This window comes from Hyperolius riggenbachi, chromosome 3 (genome assembly GCF_040937935.1).
Source record: "Hyperolius riggenbachi isolate aHypRig1 chromosome 3, aHypRig1.pri, whole genome shotgun sequence".
NCBI lineage: Eukaryota > Metazoa > Chordata > Amphibia > Anura > Hyperoliidae > Hyperolius > Hyperolius riggenbachi.
The window spans coordinates 364,349,110-364,366,325 of record NC_090648.1 but is presented as its reverse complement, the minus strand read 5'-3'; the positions used below and the strand labels follow the sequence as shown (position 1 = coordinate 364,366,325).

Here is a 17,216-nt window from a genome sequence, read left to right as displayed (position 1 = left end):
CGATTGGCTACTACATAGGAATTAACGGTTGTAGCCGGCTACAACTAACAGTCGTTTGGTTTGGGTGCCGGGGTTAGGAGGTTAGTTTTACACACTTGGGGTTGATGCACAAAGGATCGGTAACATTGCACACTGCGCGGCAATGTTACCGGTCCAAACTGACAATAGTATGTGCTGATAGCGTTCCCTTAGCAACGCGCTTATGCTGTTTACACACGTTGGTACGGTAACTCTCGTTGTACTATTGGTGCCAGAAGGGTTAATATTGTCAGTACAGACCGGTAACATTTCCAAGCGGTGTGCAATGTCACTGGCCTTTTGTGCATCAACCCCTTAGAGAAGAAATAAATGTTAGGTTAGGGGAGGGGGGGGGGGGCTCTTGCTTGGTACCTACAGGGCAGGGCTCAAGTGAGAACAGGCACTGGGTAGAGCATAGGAAAATAATGGTAAATTACTGATTTGTAGGTAGCGGCACCGCACAGCGCCCAACTCATACAGCAGCACCGCAATATGTACTGTGTTTTAGCCACCAGTGGTGTGGTCCACTGCTGCAGTCTATACACTATAGCATGTGCACTAATTGGCCAGAAGTTTCCTCCTCATCTTGGCTGCCATAGCATGTTACTGTTCAGGATATTCTACAATTCTAAATCTTCAATCATTGTTTCTTTGCAGTGTTACAAAAGCTCTAAAGACCAACATCCTCACTTGGACGTACCACTGCCTTTATGCAGCGTCTCCTATGTCCCCAAAGATGGAAGACGTAAGAAACACGAGTTACGATTCTGTCTCCCCAATTCTGAGCTACTTGTATTGGCTGTTCAGAGTCGGGAACAGGCTGAAGAGTGGATGAGGGTAAGAATTCTACGCTCTAATTTTACAGCTGCAGTGAACGATTGTATGCAGTAAACTGAGACGATACCTAGGTATATTTTCTGGAATGCCTAACCTTAACTCCCAACCCTTCCCCCTCCCCCATGATACCTAACCTTAAACCTACTGGTGGTTGTAAACCCCCCCCCCCCCCCCATGGTGGTGCCCAACCTCAAACCCCCCCCCCCCCCCCAGTGGAACCTTAATTACCCAAATCTATAAATTAGTATATGATCGTTTGTGGTTTTATGTACCAAGGACTCAATAAAGCAAAAAAATTGAGGAGGTGTAAACGTAAAAACAAATTTTTTCTGAGAAGACATGGGGAACAGTTTTAGAAAACCATTATACCTTTAGAAACGATTTGTTAAACAATGGGTTATTTTAATTGCTAAAGTTCCTATGGAAATAAAAGGTAAATATAACAAGCTATATATTTGTTTTATATTTATGTGGCGCCCTTTTTATACAGTTTGCGCCATAAGAGAAAAGATTTGCTTTGATGTGAATGGGGCACCCTTTTTAATAGGCGCCATTGTTCAGTTTCTCCCAAATAAAATGCCTTCTAAACCACCAATAAGCAAGAAAGTATTAAGAATAATTTTGACAGTACTCGTTCACCTACCTTTTGGTACTTTCTCAATTGCAGAGTGCTGAAAGGTTATTTTAAACAGAAGATGAAAAATTATCTCCTAGGGCCTTGTTCACTTCAAAAAGTGAATTGAATAAGGGCCTACGGTAATTATCTATAAGTAAGCTACTTGTAAAACGTCTTCCCAGATGCGCTTTACTTCACAGAATCACAGGTCAAAACACTACAGTTGCTTTATTGCTATTGATCAAATACGGATCGCTTATCAAATGAGGGAGAAGTGGCTGCAAACAGGAATTGATGGCTGCAAACCTTTTTTACTGCATCAGGCAGTGCAAAACTAGCAGCTTTGTTTAACCACTTGCCGACCGCCCCCAGCCGATGGGCGGCGGCAAAGACTGGGCCTAAATGACCGCAATACGCCCATCGGCGGAGGCAGGCGTGGTTATGCGGCGATCGCGTCATTCGTGACGCGATCAGCCGCCGGCGACTGGCTCGGCCCCCCTCGCGCTGTAACCCGCCAGCCGTTCGGAAGCGCCGGCGGGTTACTAGCACCCGGATCGCTGCTGCACATATGTATAATAGGCTTTGTAATGTATACAAAGCCTATTATACAGGCTGCCTCCTGCCCTGGTGGTCCCAGTGTCCGAGGGACCACCAGGGCAGGCTGCAGCCACCCTAGTCTGCACCCAAGCACACTGATTTCCCCCCCCTGCCCCCTGATCGCCCACAGCACACCTCAGACCCCCCGCCTGCACACCCCCCAGACCACTGTTAGCACCCAATCACCCCCCTAATCACCCATCAATCACTTCCTGTCACTTTCTGTCAACGCTATTTTTTTTAAACCCTAAACTGCCCCCTGCTCCCTCCTGATCACCCCCCCCCCACCCCTCCGATTCTCCCCAGACCCCCCCCCCCCCCCCCCTGTGTACTATATGCCTCTATCCCCCCTGTAATAACCCACTGATCACCTGTCAATCACCCATCAATCACCCCCTGTCACTGCCACCCATCAATTAGCCCCTGTCACTGCCACCCATCAATCAGCCCCTAACCTGCCCCTTGCTGGCAATCTGATCACCCACCCACACCAATAGATCGCCCGCAGATCCGACGTCAGATCACCTCCCAAGTGCAGTGTTTACATCTGTTCTCTACCCTAAACACCCACTAATTACCCATCAATCACCCCCTATCACCACCTGTTACTGTTACCTATCAGATTAGACCCTAATCTGCCCCTTGCGGGCACCCAATCACCCTCCCACACGCTCAGATTGCCCTCAGACCCCCCCTTATCAATTCGCCAGTGCATTATTTACATCTGTTCTTTCCTGTAATAACCCACTGATCACCTGTCAATCACCCCCTGTCACTGCCACCCATCAATCACCCCCTGTCACTGCCACCCATCAATCAGCCCCTAACCTGCCCCTTGAGGGCAATCTGATCACCCACCCACACCATCAGATTGCCCCAGACCTACCCTCAGATCACCTCCAAAGTGCATTGTTTACATCTTTTCTGCCATCTAATCACCCACTGATCACCCATCAATCAGCCCCTGTCACTGATACCCATCAGATTAGACCCCTATCTGCCCCTAGGGCACCCAATCACCCGCCCACACCCTCAGAACGCCCTCAGACCCCAGCCCTGATCACCTCGCCAGTGCATTGCTTGCATCTATTTTCCCCCTCTAATCACACCTTGAGACACCCATCAATCACCTCCTGTCACCCCTTAGCACACCTACCCATCAGATCAGGCCCTAATTTGCCCCGTGTGGGCTCTTGATCACTCGGCCAAACCCTCAGACCCCCCTCAGACCCCCTTCCGATCACCTCCCCAGTGCATTGATTGCATCTATTTTCCCCTCTAACCACCCCCTGAGACACCCATCAATCACCTCCTGTCACCCCCCTAGCACTCCTATCCATCAGATCAGGCCCAATACAACCTGTCATCTAAGAGGCCACCCTGCTTATGACCGGTTCCACAAAATTTGCCCCCTCATAGACCACCTGTCATCAAAATTTGCAGATGCTTATACCCCTGAACAGTCATTTTGAGAAATTTGGTTTCCAGACTAGTCACGGTTTTCGGCCCGTAAAATGCCAGGGCAGTATAGGAACCCCACAAGTGACCCCATTTTAGAAAAAAGACACCCCAAGGTATTCTGTTTGGTGTATGACGAGTTTATAGAAGATTTTATTTTTTGTCAACAGTTAGCGGAAATTGATTTTTATTGTTTTTTTCACAAAGTGTCATTTTTCACTAACTTGTGACAAAAAAATAAAATCTTCTATGAAATCACCATACACCTAACGGAATACCTTGGGGTGTCTTCTTTCTAAAATGGGGTCACTTGTGGGGTTCCTATACTGCCCTGGCATTTTAGGGGCCCTAAACCGTGAGGAGTAGTCTAGAAAACAAATGCCTGAAAATGACCTGTGAATAGGACGTTGGGCCCCTTAGCGCACCTAGGCTGCAAAAAAGTGTCACACGTCGTATTGCCGTACTCAGGAGAAGTAGTATAATGTGTTTTGTGGTGTATTTTTACACATACCCATGCTGGGTGGGAGAAATCTCTCTGTAAATGGACAATTGTGTTTAAAAAAATCAAAAATGTGTCATTTACAGAGATATTTCTCCCACCCAGCATGGTTATATGTAAAAATACACCACAAAACACATTATACTACTTCTCCTGAGTACGGCGATACCACATGTGTGACACTTTTTTGCACCCTAACTGCGCTAAGAGGCCCAAAGTCCAATGAGTACCTTTTAGGATTTCAAGGGTCATTTTGCGGCATTTGGTTTCCAGACTACTCCTCACGGTTTAGGGCCCCTAAAATGCCAGGGCAGTATAGGAACCCCACAAGTGACCCCATTTTAGAAAGAAGACAACCCCAAGGTATTCCGTTAGGTGTATGATGAGTTCATAGAAGATTTTCTTTTTTGTCACAAGTTAGCGGAAATTGATTTGTATTGTTGTTGTTTTTTTTCACAAAGTGTCATTTTCCGCTAACTTGTGACAAAAAAAAAATCTTCTATGAACTCACCAGACTCCTAACAGAATTCTCTCTGTAAATGGACAATTGTGTGTAAAAAAAATCAAACAATTAGAATAGAAGATTTTATTTTTTGTCACAAGTTAGCGGAAAATGCCACTTTGTGAAAAAAACACAATTAAAATCCCTTTCCGCTAACTTGTGACAAAAAAAAATCTTCTATGAACTCCCCATACTCCTAACGGAATACCTTGGGGTGTCTTCTTTCTAAAATGGGGTCATTTGTGGGGTTCCTATACTGCTCTGGCATTTTAGGGGCCCTAAACCGTGAGAGTAGTCTTGAAACCAAATGTCGCAAAATGACCTGTGAAATCCTAAAGGTATTCATTGGACTTTGGGCCCCTTAGCGCAGTTAGGGTGCAAAAAAGTGCCACACATGTGGTATCGCCATACTCAGGAGAAGTAGTATAATGTGTTTTGGGGTGTATTTTTACACATACCCATGCTGAGTGGGAGAAATATCTCTGTAAATAGACAATTGTGTGTAAAAAAAAAAATTAAAAATTGTCATTTACGGAGATATTTCTCCCACTCAGCATGGGTATGTGTAAAAAATACACCCCAAAACACATTATACTACTTCTCCTGAGTACGGCAATACCACATATGTGGCACTTTTTTGCAGCCTAACTGCGCTAAGGGGCCTAAAGTCCAATGAGCATCTTTAGGCTTTACAGGGGTGCTTACAATTAGGCACCCCCCAAAATGCCAGGACAGTGCACACACCCCACAAATAACCCCATTTTTGAAAGTAGACACTTCAAGGTATTCAGAGAGGAGCATAGTGAGTCCGTGACAGATTTCTTTTTTTTTTTTGTCGCAAGATAGAAGAAATGGAAACTTTTTTTTTTTTTTTTTTTTGTCACAAAGTGTCATTTTCCGCTAACTTGTGACAAAAAATAAAATCTTCTATGAACTCATCATGCCTCTCACTGAATACTTTGGGATGTCTTCTTTCCAAAATGGGGTCATTTGGGGGGTATTTATACTATCCTGGAATTTTAGCACCTCATGAAACATGACAGGTGGTTAGAAAAGGCAGAGATGCTTCAAAATGGGAAAATTCACTTTTGGCACCATAGTTTGTAAACGCTATAACTTTTACCCAATCTAATAAATATACACTGAATTTTTTTTTTTTTTTTTTTTTTTTTTTTTTATCAAAGACATGTAGCAGAATAACTTTTGCGCTCAAATGTATAGGAAATGTAACTTTATTTGAAAAATGTCAGCACAGAAAGTTAGTCATTTTTTTGACAAAATTCATGTCTTTTTTGATGAATATAATAAAAAGTAAAACTCGCAGCAGCAATCAAATAGCACCAAAAGAAAGCTGTATTAGTGACAAGAAAAGGAGGTAAAATTCATTTAGGTGGTAGGTTGTATGACCGAGCAATAAACCGTGAAAGCTGCAGTGGTCTGAATGGAAAAAAAGTGCCTTAAGGGGCGAAAAGACTGTGGTCCTAAAGTGGTTAAAGATGAGTGAACAGGTAAATAATCATTATCAGGAAGATGTTGAGCCTTTATTTAATCTACCACAAATTATATAATTTATGGCAAGATTTATTTTCTCATAATTTCTCCCAAAGTCTGAGATGTGTTTTGTAATCTCTGACAAACTTTAATGACATATAGTAGAAAGCCATAAATTATTCAGGATACCCTGGTTTCAGCAACAGAAACCTTCCTATAGCTTTATTTTACTGTACAATGGTAGGAAGCCCCGCCTCTCCACTGAGGCTTAACCTAGGCTGTTTATTATGTGGAATTCTCTCCCCTCCCAATAACATTCTGGGAGACCAGCTATATTTTTGTACTGGCTTTAGAAATCTCAATAACGAACATTCCACAGAGATCACCTGCCAGTGGTAAAGATGCCGCCTGTGATATATTTCAGAAAGTAAATCAGGGAGAGGAAAGATTTTGCAAAAGGTAAATACTGTCTAAATAATTAAAAAATGAATATTGTAAAAAAAATAAGGGCCTGAGCCCACTAATTTACTTTTGTCTGTTTTCATAAACACATCAATGTTACAGATGCTGAGAAGCGCACAGAAGTGGACACAACTGCATTAATGGGCTCAGGCCATAAGCAGTTTAGTGTTATGTTGTTTTGCTTACAGTTCCTCTAATATTGTATTTGCATTCATGTTCATACAGGTGATCAAGGAAGCAAGTAGCCCAAGCTCCTTCCCATTATGTGCCTCCCCGGGACTGAGACACAAACTGGACCTGGATAAGGTGAGACATTTCTTCCTGGGTCTGCGTCACATCCGTGTTGTGGTGTCCATACACAATGCAATCTGAAGGTTCCGTTTTCTAATCAATGTAATGAAATGTCTGATATTTTAAATATGAATGTTTCTATTCAATTTTATTCTTGCAAACATAAATAATTGGAGGGAAGTGTTCCTGACACTTTGAGGAAAATGTAAGATTTGTGTTTGGTATCAATTTGGCACCATTGTAATAGATTTGTGGCTGATATTATTGCTAGTTTTCAAAATTGTATGAAAACTTGCACGTCTACAAGAGCAACGTGGGTGAGAACCAGCGATCTCCCCTATAGCTTTAGGTGTTCATATACTGTGGTGCTTTATGTATACTTTTATACCTATATCTTATCCTGATTACTTAGTATAACATAAAAACCTAATGCAAATACCAGTACACTCACTTGCTCCATTATGATTTATTATTATTGACCCAAGTATTTGTATTTAACAATCCATACAGAGTTTACATGGACAAACAAAGGCAGGCCAGATACTGGGCAGGTGCCCACCACACCTTATAACATGTACATACAGATGAGCCAGAGAAATATGTAAAGCAATACAATAGGAGAGAACCCTCCCCATACCAGCCACTATCTACTGAAATAAGGTATGTGGGCAAGCGTAAGCACAGAAACAGCAGGACTGCAATAATACGCACCCTGCTTTCTGCTTTCTGATATCATGGACAATGAATTTAACTATATAGTGCCGGGATCTAAAAAATCTTGATTCCTAGTTTCTGTTTTTAATTTTTTTGCAAAAATAACCCCACCCATTCCATCAGCACCACCACCATATTATACTGAGTCACAGCATGTTGGAGAGGGATTAGAATAGCTACCTCTTATGGTTCCAACTACTGGCTCTTCAGTTTGGCAGCTGCCTGCCTACGTGCCCTATAGGGAATCACCATTGTGTTTACTGAGCCTCTCTGCCTTTATGGTCATAGAGTCTCTGTGCATTCTGCTACACTGTTGATATTCAGATTTTAGTGCTGGTTCAGATAGACGCTTGGGGACGATAAGGGCTGGTTCAGACGGACGTTTGGAGGCGTTGCGTTTGCTGGCGTCGCGTTCAGCAGCGTTTGTGTGCGTTTGGATGCAGTCGCGTTTTTTCTTCCCCTAGGGGGACATTAGCCGTCGCGGTTAACCTCCCCTGGAAGCTACATGTAGCTTCCAGGGGCTCCTTGAACGCCAGGGAAAATCGGGACCCAAACGCCGCGTTTGTGTAAACGCGCTTGAAAGCTTGGTACAAACGCTCCCATTCACTTGAATGGGAGCGTTTAACACCAAGCCCTGAACGCTGGCTGTAAACGCTCTGCAAACGTCCGTCTGAACCAGCCCTTAATGTGTTGTCTCTGGTGGGAGACGAAAGCGATCCTTAAAAGGGATCAACCGCCGCTTACATTCATATGGCAATAAAGATTGGATACCAGCAGTGGTGCTCAGCAGAGCTCGAATATTCGAGTAGCTCGAATATTCGAGCTCTTTTTCAGCTATTCGAGCTCGGTATTCGAGCTCCGAATAGCTGGAGCTATTCGAATGGGCTATCCGAGTACACTCGAATAGCCCATTCACTATTCGAGCTATTCGAGCAACCCGGCGCTATTCGAGCTCGGTACCGAGCTCGAATAGCGTCATAGCCCAGATTGATGTCCTTAGAGCCAATCAGAGGGCTCCCAGGCCCTCTGACGGCAGCCAATCACAGAGGGGGACCCTGGCCAGCCCCTACCCTATAAATAGCGGCCGCCATGTTCCGTTTCTCCATGCTTGCCTGAGACTTGTACAGAGAGAGAGTTGCTCCTTTGTGCTTTGGCTTAGCAAGTGCTCTATTGTGATCATTTACCTAGCGTTTTTGCTCACCTACACCTGCCATATACACCTATATTGTTGTTAGTTAGATAGACATTGTATTTTAGTTAGTAGCTTGTGTGTTACATTAGAGACAGGCAGCTGCTGCAAGCTTACAGGTTTAGGCCTCAGGGGGGCCTTGCCTCTGTGGGCAGCTGTCCTCTGTTTATTTCTCTCATCTATACCAGTATTTCTGCTGTCCTTTACTAATAGTATTGTAGTTATACTGTACTAGGAGTAGGACACTCACTGACTGTCACTGTTTATAGGCTACTAGCTAGCTCCTGCGTGTGTGCACTCACTCACTGTCTGTGTGTACACACACTCTATTTCCTTCTGATTACTGATAGATTATTGTTAGTTAGTTGTACTTACTTACTACTTACTCTTACTGTACCCGTAGGGACACTCACTGTCACTGTTCATATAGGCTACTAGCTCCTGCGTGTGCGCACTGCACTCACTGTCTGAGTGTACACACACAACACACACTCTATTTCCTTCTGATCGCTGATTGATTATCGTAATTAGTTAGTTGTACTTACTGTTACTACTTACTCTTACTGTACTAGGAGTCTAGGACACTCAGTCACTGTCCATAGGCTACTAGCTCCTGCGTGCGTGCACTCACTGTCTGAGTGTACACACACCCACACTCCATTTCCTTCTGATCGCTGATTGATTATCGTAATTAGTTAGTTCTACTTACTGTTACTACTTACTCTTACTGTACTAGGAGTCTAGGACACTCAGTCACTGTGTTCATAGGCTACTAGCTCCTGCGTGCGTGCACTCACTGTCTGAGTGTACACACACCCACACTCCATTTCCTTCTGATCGCTGATTGATTATCGTAATTAGTTAGTTCTACTTACTGTTACTACTTACTCTTACTGTACTAGGAGTCTAGGACACTCAGTCACTGTGTTCATAGGCTACTAGCTCCTGCGTGCGTGCACTCACTGTCTGAGTGTACACACACCCACACTCCATTTCCTTCTGATCGCTGATTGATTATCGTAATTAGTTAGTTGTACTTACTGTTACTACTTACTCTTACTGTACTAGGAGTCTAGGACACTCAGTCACTGTCCATAGGCTACTAGCTCCTGCGTGCGGTCACTCACTGTCTGAGTGTACACACACCACCCACACTCTATTTCCTTCTGATCGCTGATTGATTATTGTAATTAGTTAGTTCTACTTACTGCTACTACTTACTCTTACTGTACTAGGAGTCTAGGACACTCAGTCACTGTGTTCATAGGCTACTAGCTCCTGCGTGCGTGCACTCACTGTCTGAGTGTACACACACCCACACTCCATTTCCTTCTGATCGCTGATTGATTATTGTAATTAGTTAGTTCTACTTACTGTTACTACTTACTCTTACTGTACTAGGAGTCTAGGACACTCAGTCACTGTGTTCATAGGCTACTAGCTCCTGCGTGCGTGCACTCACTGTCTGAGTGTACACACACTAAATTTACTTGTGATTACTACTGATTATTGTAACTGCTAGTTGTACTTCCTGACTGTTACTACTTACTTACTGTACTAGGGGACACTCACTCAGTCACCTCACCAACCAACCCACTCCATTAAAGTACCCCACTTTTCACCCGCCCTTTTAAAAAACTTTTGTCTATACGCCCAAAACATTGAAGATGTCTGGAAGTGGCAGCCAGCGCGGTTTGGGCAAGGGGAAGGGCAGCAAGGGAATCAGGAGGAGAGGGAGCAGCATTGTGGCAAGCCGCGGCCGCGGGCGCGCCACCATGCACAGTTCCGCAGCAGCAGCAGCAGCAGCAGCGTCAGTGGCTAACATTCCTCCCATAGCCACTGGCCGTGGACGCCTTGGGCGCCGCCCAGCAGGAGCATCTGCAACTCACGCTGCAGAGACACAGCAGCAGCAGCGTGTAGCACCTGCTCCCATTTTCCTCCAGCCGGGTCGGAAACGTCCCATTGAGGAAAAGCATGCAGACACTGTGGTGCAACTCATGACGGAGGATGAGCAGCCCGCCATCAGCTCTGCATCTGAGGCCTCCACCCTCACCACCACCACCACCACCCCTGTTCGCAGCAGCCGCCCAGCAGGGTCTGGGGAGGAGGCCAGTTCACCGTCACTCGCCGACCTGTCATTCAGCAGTCTTTTGACCCCAGGCATCATGAGTAAATTGTCTGCTGTTGTTGGCGATCTTGAGGAGGAGATGCTGATGGGCACTTTGGGGGATGAGGGATTGGACAGCAAGACTGTGGCGACAGTCAAGCAGCCCATCCATGCATCAGGAGAGGAGTTTGGGGGTTCCTCATCCCAGCAGGACATGTTTCAGGAGGGGGAGGATGTTGATGACCCGGTGACAGACAGAGACTGGGTGCCACCACCTCCAGGGGATGTCGTCCTCAGCAGCTCTGAGGAGGAGGAGGAGGATGCTCTTGTGGGCCTTGCAAGGAGGCGCATCATTGCAAGCATTGGCAGCAGCAGTAGGCAGGTCCCACAGCCTGCTGGTGTCTCAGGCTCAGCAGCAGCAGCAGCAGCATCTGCCAGTACCACCACCAGCCGCACCCAAGCCCCACCCCCAACCACCACAGGGAGACAGGCAGCAGCGCTTCCATGCCGTAGGGGGATGTTTCTGTCTCCAATCTGGCGCTTTTTCACCATGCCCACAGTGTACAGCAAGTACGCCACTTGCAACCACTGTCAGCAGAAGTTGAGCAGAGGTGCAGACCCCTTAAAGTTCTGCACCAGCTCGCTCATCAACCACCTTGCTGCGAAACATTTCCACCAGCATCAGGAGTTCCAGAGGCTGAAGGCATCTGGTGCTGGCAGTGGCACCACACCCATCACTGCACAGCCTTCAGCAGCAGCAGCAACAGCAGCCACCCGCCCTCCTGCTCCTCCAGCAGCACCAGCAGGAGTGCGGAAACGCACTGCTCCTCCCCCCTCTGCAACTCCTGCCGCCGACACTGAGGCCTGTTCTGGCAGCCAGTCCTCAGTGGCCTCCTCCGCTGTGTCTGCTGATTCCCGTGCCAGCAAAAGGCCACGCCAGAGCCTTTTGAGCGAGTCCTTCCAGGGGGTGGTTAGGGCTCTGCCTCCCAGCAGCCGTCGCGTGCGGCAGCTGAACGGCTTGCTGGCACGGGCCATGTGCTCCCAACTCCTGCCGTACACGCTCGTGCAGGAGGGGAGCGACATTCGTGCGCTGCTTGCTTGCGCAGCCCCAGACTGGCAGCTCCCCAGCAGACACTTTTTCTCCCGCAAGGCCATTCCTGCACTGCACCGCTTTGTGATGGCCAATGTGGAGCGAGGGCTGGAGCACGCGGTTGGTGAAAGGGTCCACGTCACCATTAGTGTTGGGCGAACAGTGTTCGCCACTGTTCGGGTTCTGCAGAACATCACCCTGTTCGGGTGATGTTCGAGTTCGGCCGAACACCTGGTGGTGTTCGGCCAAACTGTTCGGGGTTCGCCGAACTGCTGAATGCATGGCCGAACAGGGTCCCTGTTCGGCCGAACAGGGCCCTGTTCGGCCGAATACTGCCCCCCATGGGGTCGCAGGCATAAGGGGGGAGCATGCCCCGATCGCGGGGGGGGTCAGAAATTTCCCCCACCCCCTCCGCTAGCGCTCCCCCCTCTGCCCGCTTCCCCATACAAAAAGTTTAAAGCAAGTTCAATAGTACCTGGTGGCACTGGCTGGCAGTGGAGTGAGGAGGAGGAGGAGTCCGAGTAGCAGAGTGACGTTGAGGCCGGGCAGCGGGCGGTTCAGCGCTAGTACCCTTGTGGTACTTCCGCCCTTTCTCTGACCTCACGTCCTCGTATGCGTCATCACGCAGAGGACGTGAGGTCAGAGAAAGGGCGGAAGTACCACAAGGGTACTAGCGCTGAACCGCCCGCTGCCCGGCCTCAACGTCACTCTGCTACTCGGACTCCTCCTCCTCCTCACTCCACTGCCAGCCAGTGCCACCAGCCCAGGTACTATTGAACTTGCTTTAAACTTTTTTTATGGGGAAGCGGGCGGAGGGGGGAGCGCTAGCGGAGGGGGTGGGGGGAATTTCCGACCCCCCCGCGACCGGGGCATGCTCCCCCCTTATGCCTGCGACCCCATAGGGCCCCCAAAATGGGCATGTTCGGGGGTCCCATTGACTCCCATTGAGTTCGGCGTTCGGGCCGAACATGCCGAACATCTGGCCCATGTTCGGCCTGTTCGGCCCGAACCCGAACATCCAGGTGTTCGCCCAACACTAGTCACCATGGACTCCTGGAGCAGCCGCTTCGGGACAGGCCGCTACCTGTCCTTCACTGTCCACTGGGTCAGCTTGGTGGAAGGGGGTGAGGATGGGAGAGCAGCAGCGGGCACAGCAGCAGCAGCAACACAGTGGGTGGTGCCACCCCGCAGGGTCAGGGGAACTGCAGCAGGTTCCTCCGATCCTCTGCCATCCTCCGGCACACCTGGCCAAACCCCCCGCCTCAGCAGCAGCGTGAAGGCCCGCCACTGCCAAGCGCTGCTGCACTTGGTCAGCCTTGGGAAGACCAAGCTGACGGCAACCCATGTGTTGGCCAAACTCCAGGAGCAGGAGAGGATTTGGCTGACCCCCAGAGGCCTCAGAGTCGGAGAGGTGGTGGCCGACAATGGGGCCAATCTGGTTGCCGCAATAGACAGGGGAAACCTGACCCACATCCCCTGTCTTGCCCACGTGCTGAACCTGGTGGTGCAGAAGTTCCTGCGCACCTACCAGGGGATGGGCGAACTGCTGGAAACGGCAAGGAATGTTGTGCGTCACTTCCGGCGCTCGGCTGCAGCCTGTGCGAGCCTGGAAGACGTGCAAAAGGAGCTGGATCTGCCACGCCATCGGCTGATCCATGACGTTCCGACTCGCTTGAACTCCACCCTGGCGATGTTGGAGCGTCTGGTTGAACAGAGGCACGCTGTCAAACAGTACCTTGCCCTGGCCACTGTTTCCGCAGCTCAGAGAAGGGACAAGACCAGCAACATCCCGTCCATCGTCCCCGATGATGACTGGAGGCACATGCAGCAGGTGTGCTTTGTGCTGGCTCCCTTCCTGCAGGCCACAAACATGGTGAGCAGGGACCATGCTATGGTCTGCGAGTGGGTGCCCCTGGTTTCTCTGCTGAACAGGGCCCTCGATGCTTTGCTGGAACAGGGAGCGGCAGCCTTGGACCAGCAGGAGCGGCAACCAGCTGCGCAGTCCACCTCTGAGGGGGAGGAGGAGGAGGACTTGGTGGAGGTCCCTGACCTGGCTGCTGATGAGGGGGATCAGCACAGCGCAGCTGAGTTGGTGCGGGGGTGGAGAGAGGATGAGGCGGCAGAGGAGGAGGATGAGGACAGCACTGACGTCGATGTGCCAGCAGACGTGGCCCGCCTCTTCCCAATGGCAGCGCACATGCTGACGTGCCTGCGCAGGGACCCCAGGGTGATCCAGATGAAGCAGAGGGAGGACATCTGGATCAGCATGATGTTGGACCCACGCCTCAAGGGGAAGTTGAGCCAGTTCCTGCCGCCTGCAGGAGGAGAGCCAGCGCAACAAATAAGGAGCTTGCAGCAGGCCCTTGTTGAGCGCTTGGAGGAAGCCTTCCCCCAGCCTTCCACCCCCACTGTCCAGCAGCCAGCACAGAGGCAGCAGCAGGTGCCTGCATCCAGCAGCAGCAAGCGCCCCACAGACCTGCTCTCTCTCAGCCACGAGCTCTACAGGACTGTAGAGGCTCCGGCAGCAGTGACTAGAGAGGAGATGCATGCAGCAGCATCCTCCTCCGGTCACAGCCAGCGCCTGACCCGCATGGTGGCTGACTACATGGGGTCGTACAGCGGGCTTGACAGCGATGCCCCTGTTGATCCCATGGAGTATTGGGTCAAGCGCATGGAGATCTGGAGCGAGCTGGCGCAGTACGCCCTGGAAGTGCTGTCCTACCCCCCTTCCAGCGTGCTGTCCGAGCGCTGCTTCAGTGCAGCTGGTGGCGTGGTCACCGAGAAACGCTCACGTCTGTCTCACAAGTCTGTGGACAGACTGACGTTTCTCAAGATGAACCAGGCGTGGGTGGAAGGCGAGTTCCTGGCCCCTGTTGTCGGCGAGAGGGGGACATGAACTGGCTGCCGGAACCATCGTTAATGTGCCTTACCACCCTTTACCACCTCCTGGCTCCTGCTCACTAAGCCAGCCTGGTTCACTTTGACTATTACGTCGCCTGCAGCCACACATTTTACACCTACAGTGGGCTGCTGTGTACTGCCCTTCTGCTGTCTGTCTGTGTTTCCCACTGCCAGGGTACACAGAATTACCTTCTTCTGCTGCCACTCTGCCACCAGCTATTACGTCAAACAATAGCTATATTGGTTGTAAAACCAAAAACCAAAAAACCATTAAAAAAAAAAAAAGGTTTAATTTTTCTGAGGTGCCCGGGTTGAAAACTGTGTTGTCCCAGTTGTGTATTGGACACAATGTGGGCTGCACGACCGCTGTCTGGGACCTCCTGTTGTGTTTATTTACAGCCCTGGTATCACCGCTAGGTACCAGGGCTATTATGTCACGCTGCCTACCTGCTGCCACACTCACACTACTCCTCCACACCTCCTCCTGCTGCTGCTGCTGCTGTCTGTCTGTGTTTCCCACTGCCAGGGTACACTACACAGATGATTTACCTTCTGCTGCCACTCTGCCACCAGCTATTACGTCAAACAATAGCTGCTCACATTACTCCTCCATTCCTCCTGCTGCTGTTGCTGTCTGTCTGTGTTTCCCACTGCCAGGGTACACAGAATTACCTTCTGCTGCCACTCTGCCACCAGCTATTACGTCAAACAATAGCTATATTGGTTGCAAAACCAAAACCAAACAAACCATTAAAAAAAAAAAAAAGGTTTAATTTTTCTGAGGTGCCCGGGTTGAAAACTGTGTTGTCCCAGTTGTGTATTGGACACAATGTGGGCTGCACGACCCCTGTCTGGGACCTCCTGTTGTGTTTATTTACAGCCCTGTATCACCGCTAGGTACCAGGGCTATTATGTCACGGCGAGCTGCCTGCCTCATTGACTGCCTGCTGCACACACTCATCCTCCTCCTGCTGCTGAATTTACCTCCTGCTGTCTTTGTGTTTCCACTGCCAGGGAGCACATACAATGGCGCTTCCAACATGCGTGCGCCCACCAGCTATTTGTTACGCTCAAAAATAGCTGCATTTCTGTAAAAAAAAAAATTGAAAAGAGAAATACGTGGAGAAGAAGAAGAAGAAGAAGAAGAAGAAGAAGAAGAAGAAGAAGAAGAAGAAGAAGAAAGAAGAAGAAGAAGAAGAAGAAGAAGAAGAAGAAGAAGAAGAAGAAGAAGAAGAAGAAGAAGAAGAAGAAGAAGAAGAAGAAGAAGAAGAGAAGAAGAAGAAGAAGAAGAAGAAGAAGAAGAAGAGAAGAAGAAGAAGAAGAAGAAGAAGAGAAGAAGAAGAAGAAGAAGAAGAAGAAGAAGAAGAAGAAGAAGAAGAAGAAGAAGAAGAAGAAGAAGAAGAAGAAGAAGAAGAAGAAGAAGAAGAAGAAGAAGAAGAAGAAGAAGAAGAAGAAGAAGAAGAAGAGAAGAAGAAGAAGAAGAAGAAGAAGAAGAAGAAGAAGAAGAAGAAGAAGAAGAAGAAGAAGAAGAAGAAGAAGAAGAAGAAGAAGAAGAAGAAGAAGAGAAGAAGAAGAAGAAGAAGAAGAAGAAGAAGAAGAAGAAGAAGAAGAAGAAGAAGATTATACATTTTGACATTTTTAATGTTTTGGATTTATAAAATTGTTCATTTTTGAAAATTATTGTTTTGAATGTTATCGTTTTGAACATTATAAGGTTAGAAAGAAGGGTTTTAGGATTAGGCATCAGGAAGGATGGTTTTAGGGTCAGGCATCAGGAAGGGGGGGGGGTAGAGTAAGGCATTAGGAAGGGTTTTTTTTAGGATTTGACGTCAAGAAGGAGGGTTTTGGGGTTAGGCATCAAGAAGGGGAGTTTTTGCTTTAGGCATCAAGAAGGGGGGTTTTAGGGTTAGGCATCAAGAAGGGGGGGTTTAGGGCTAGACATCAGGAAGGGGGGGTGTCACGGACGATTGCGGGGACGCAGGCGCGTCCTGGAACCGCCCGTGAAGAAAAGAACGATCGCACTCGATTCCTGCATCGATTGCGCCTCAGATCAATAAAACCAAGATCTGATGTGCAGTATCCCTCTGCTTAGAACAGCTGGGAAATCTGTCTTAGCTGAAATGACAGCCTGGGGGGAAGGTGTTAATTAGCTTGGACATATTCCCTGTGGAAGGCACAATTTCCCTTTTGGCTCTGGGAACCAGTGACACTTAGCTGATCTCATGGAGATGTTAATTAACCAAAGGATGTCTAGGTGCAGCCAAGCAGGCTACGAATCCACGGGAGTCTGGACACTCTGTTCTCTGCTAAAGATCAAAGGAAAGTCAGCTGTTAGCAGCTAGAACACAACCTCAGTCTCATGGCATAATCCATAACTTCCCAGATCTGTCATATTTCTGGGTTCCTGAGATGGCAGCTTCACCGAACATGGGGGAAGTGTAGCA

At 48.4% G+C, this 17,216-nt stretch overlaps 1 protein-coding gene across 1 annotated transcript in view; it reads left to right on the top strand.

Annotated features, from left to right (window-relative positions):
* Positions 1-17,216, top strand: part of AFAP1L1 (actin filament associated protein 1 like 1) — a 150,738-nt gene that overhangs the window by 90,402 nt on the left and 43,120 nt on the right. The window contains exons 7-8 of the mRNA XM_068277134.1: positions 676-855; positions 6,706-6,786. Coding sequence (XP_068133235.1) covers positions 676-855; positions 6,706-6,786 — 261 coding nt within the window. The remainder of the gene's footprint in view (positions 1-675; positions 856-6,705; positions 6,787-17,216) is intronic.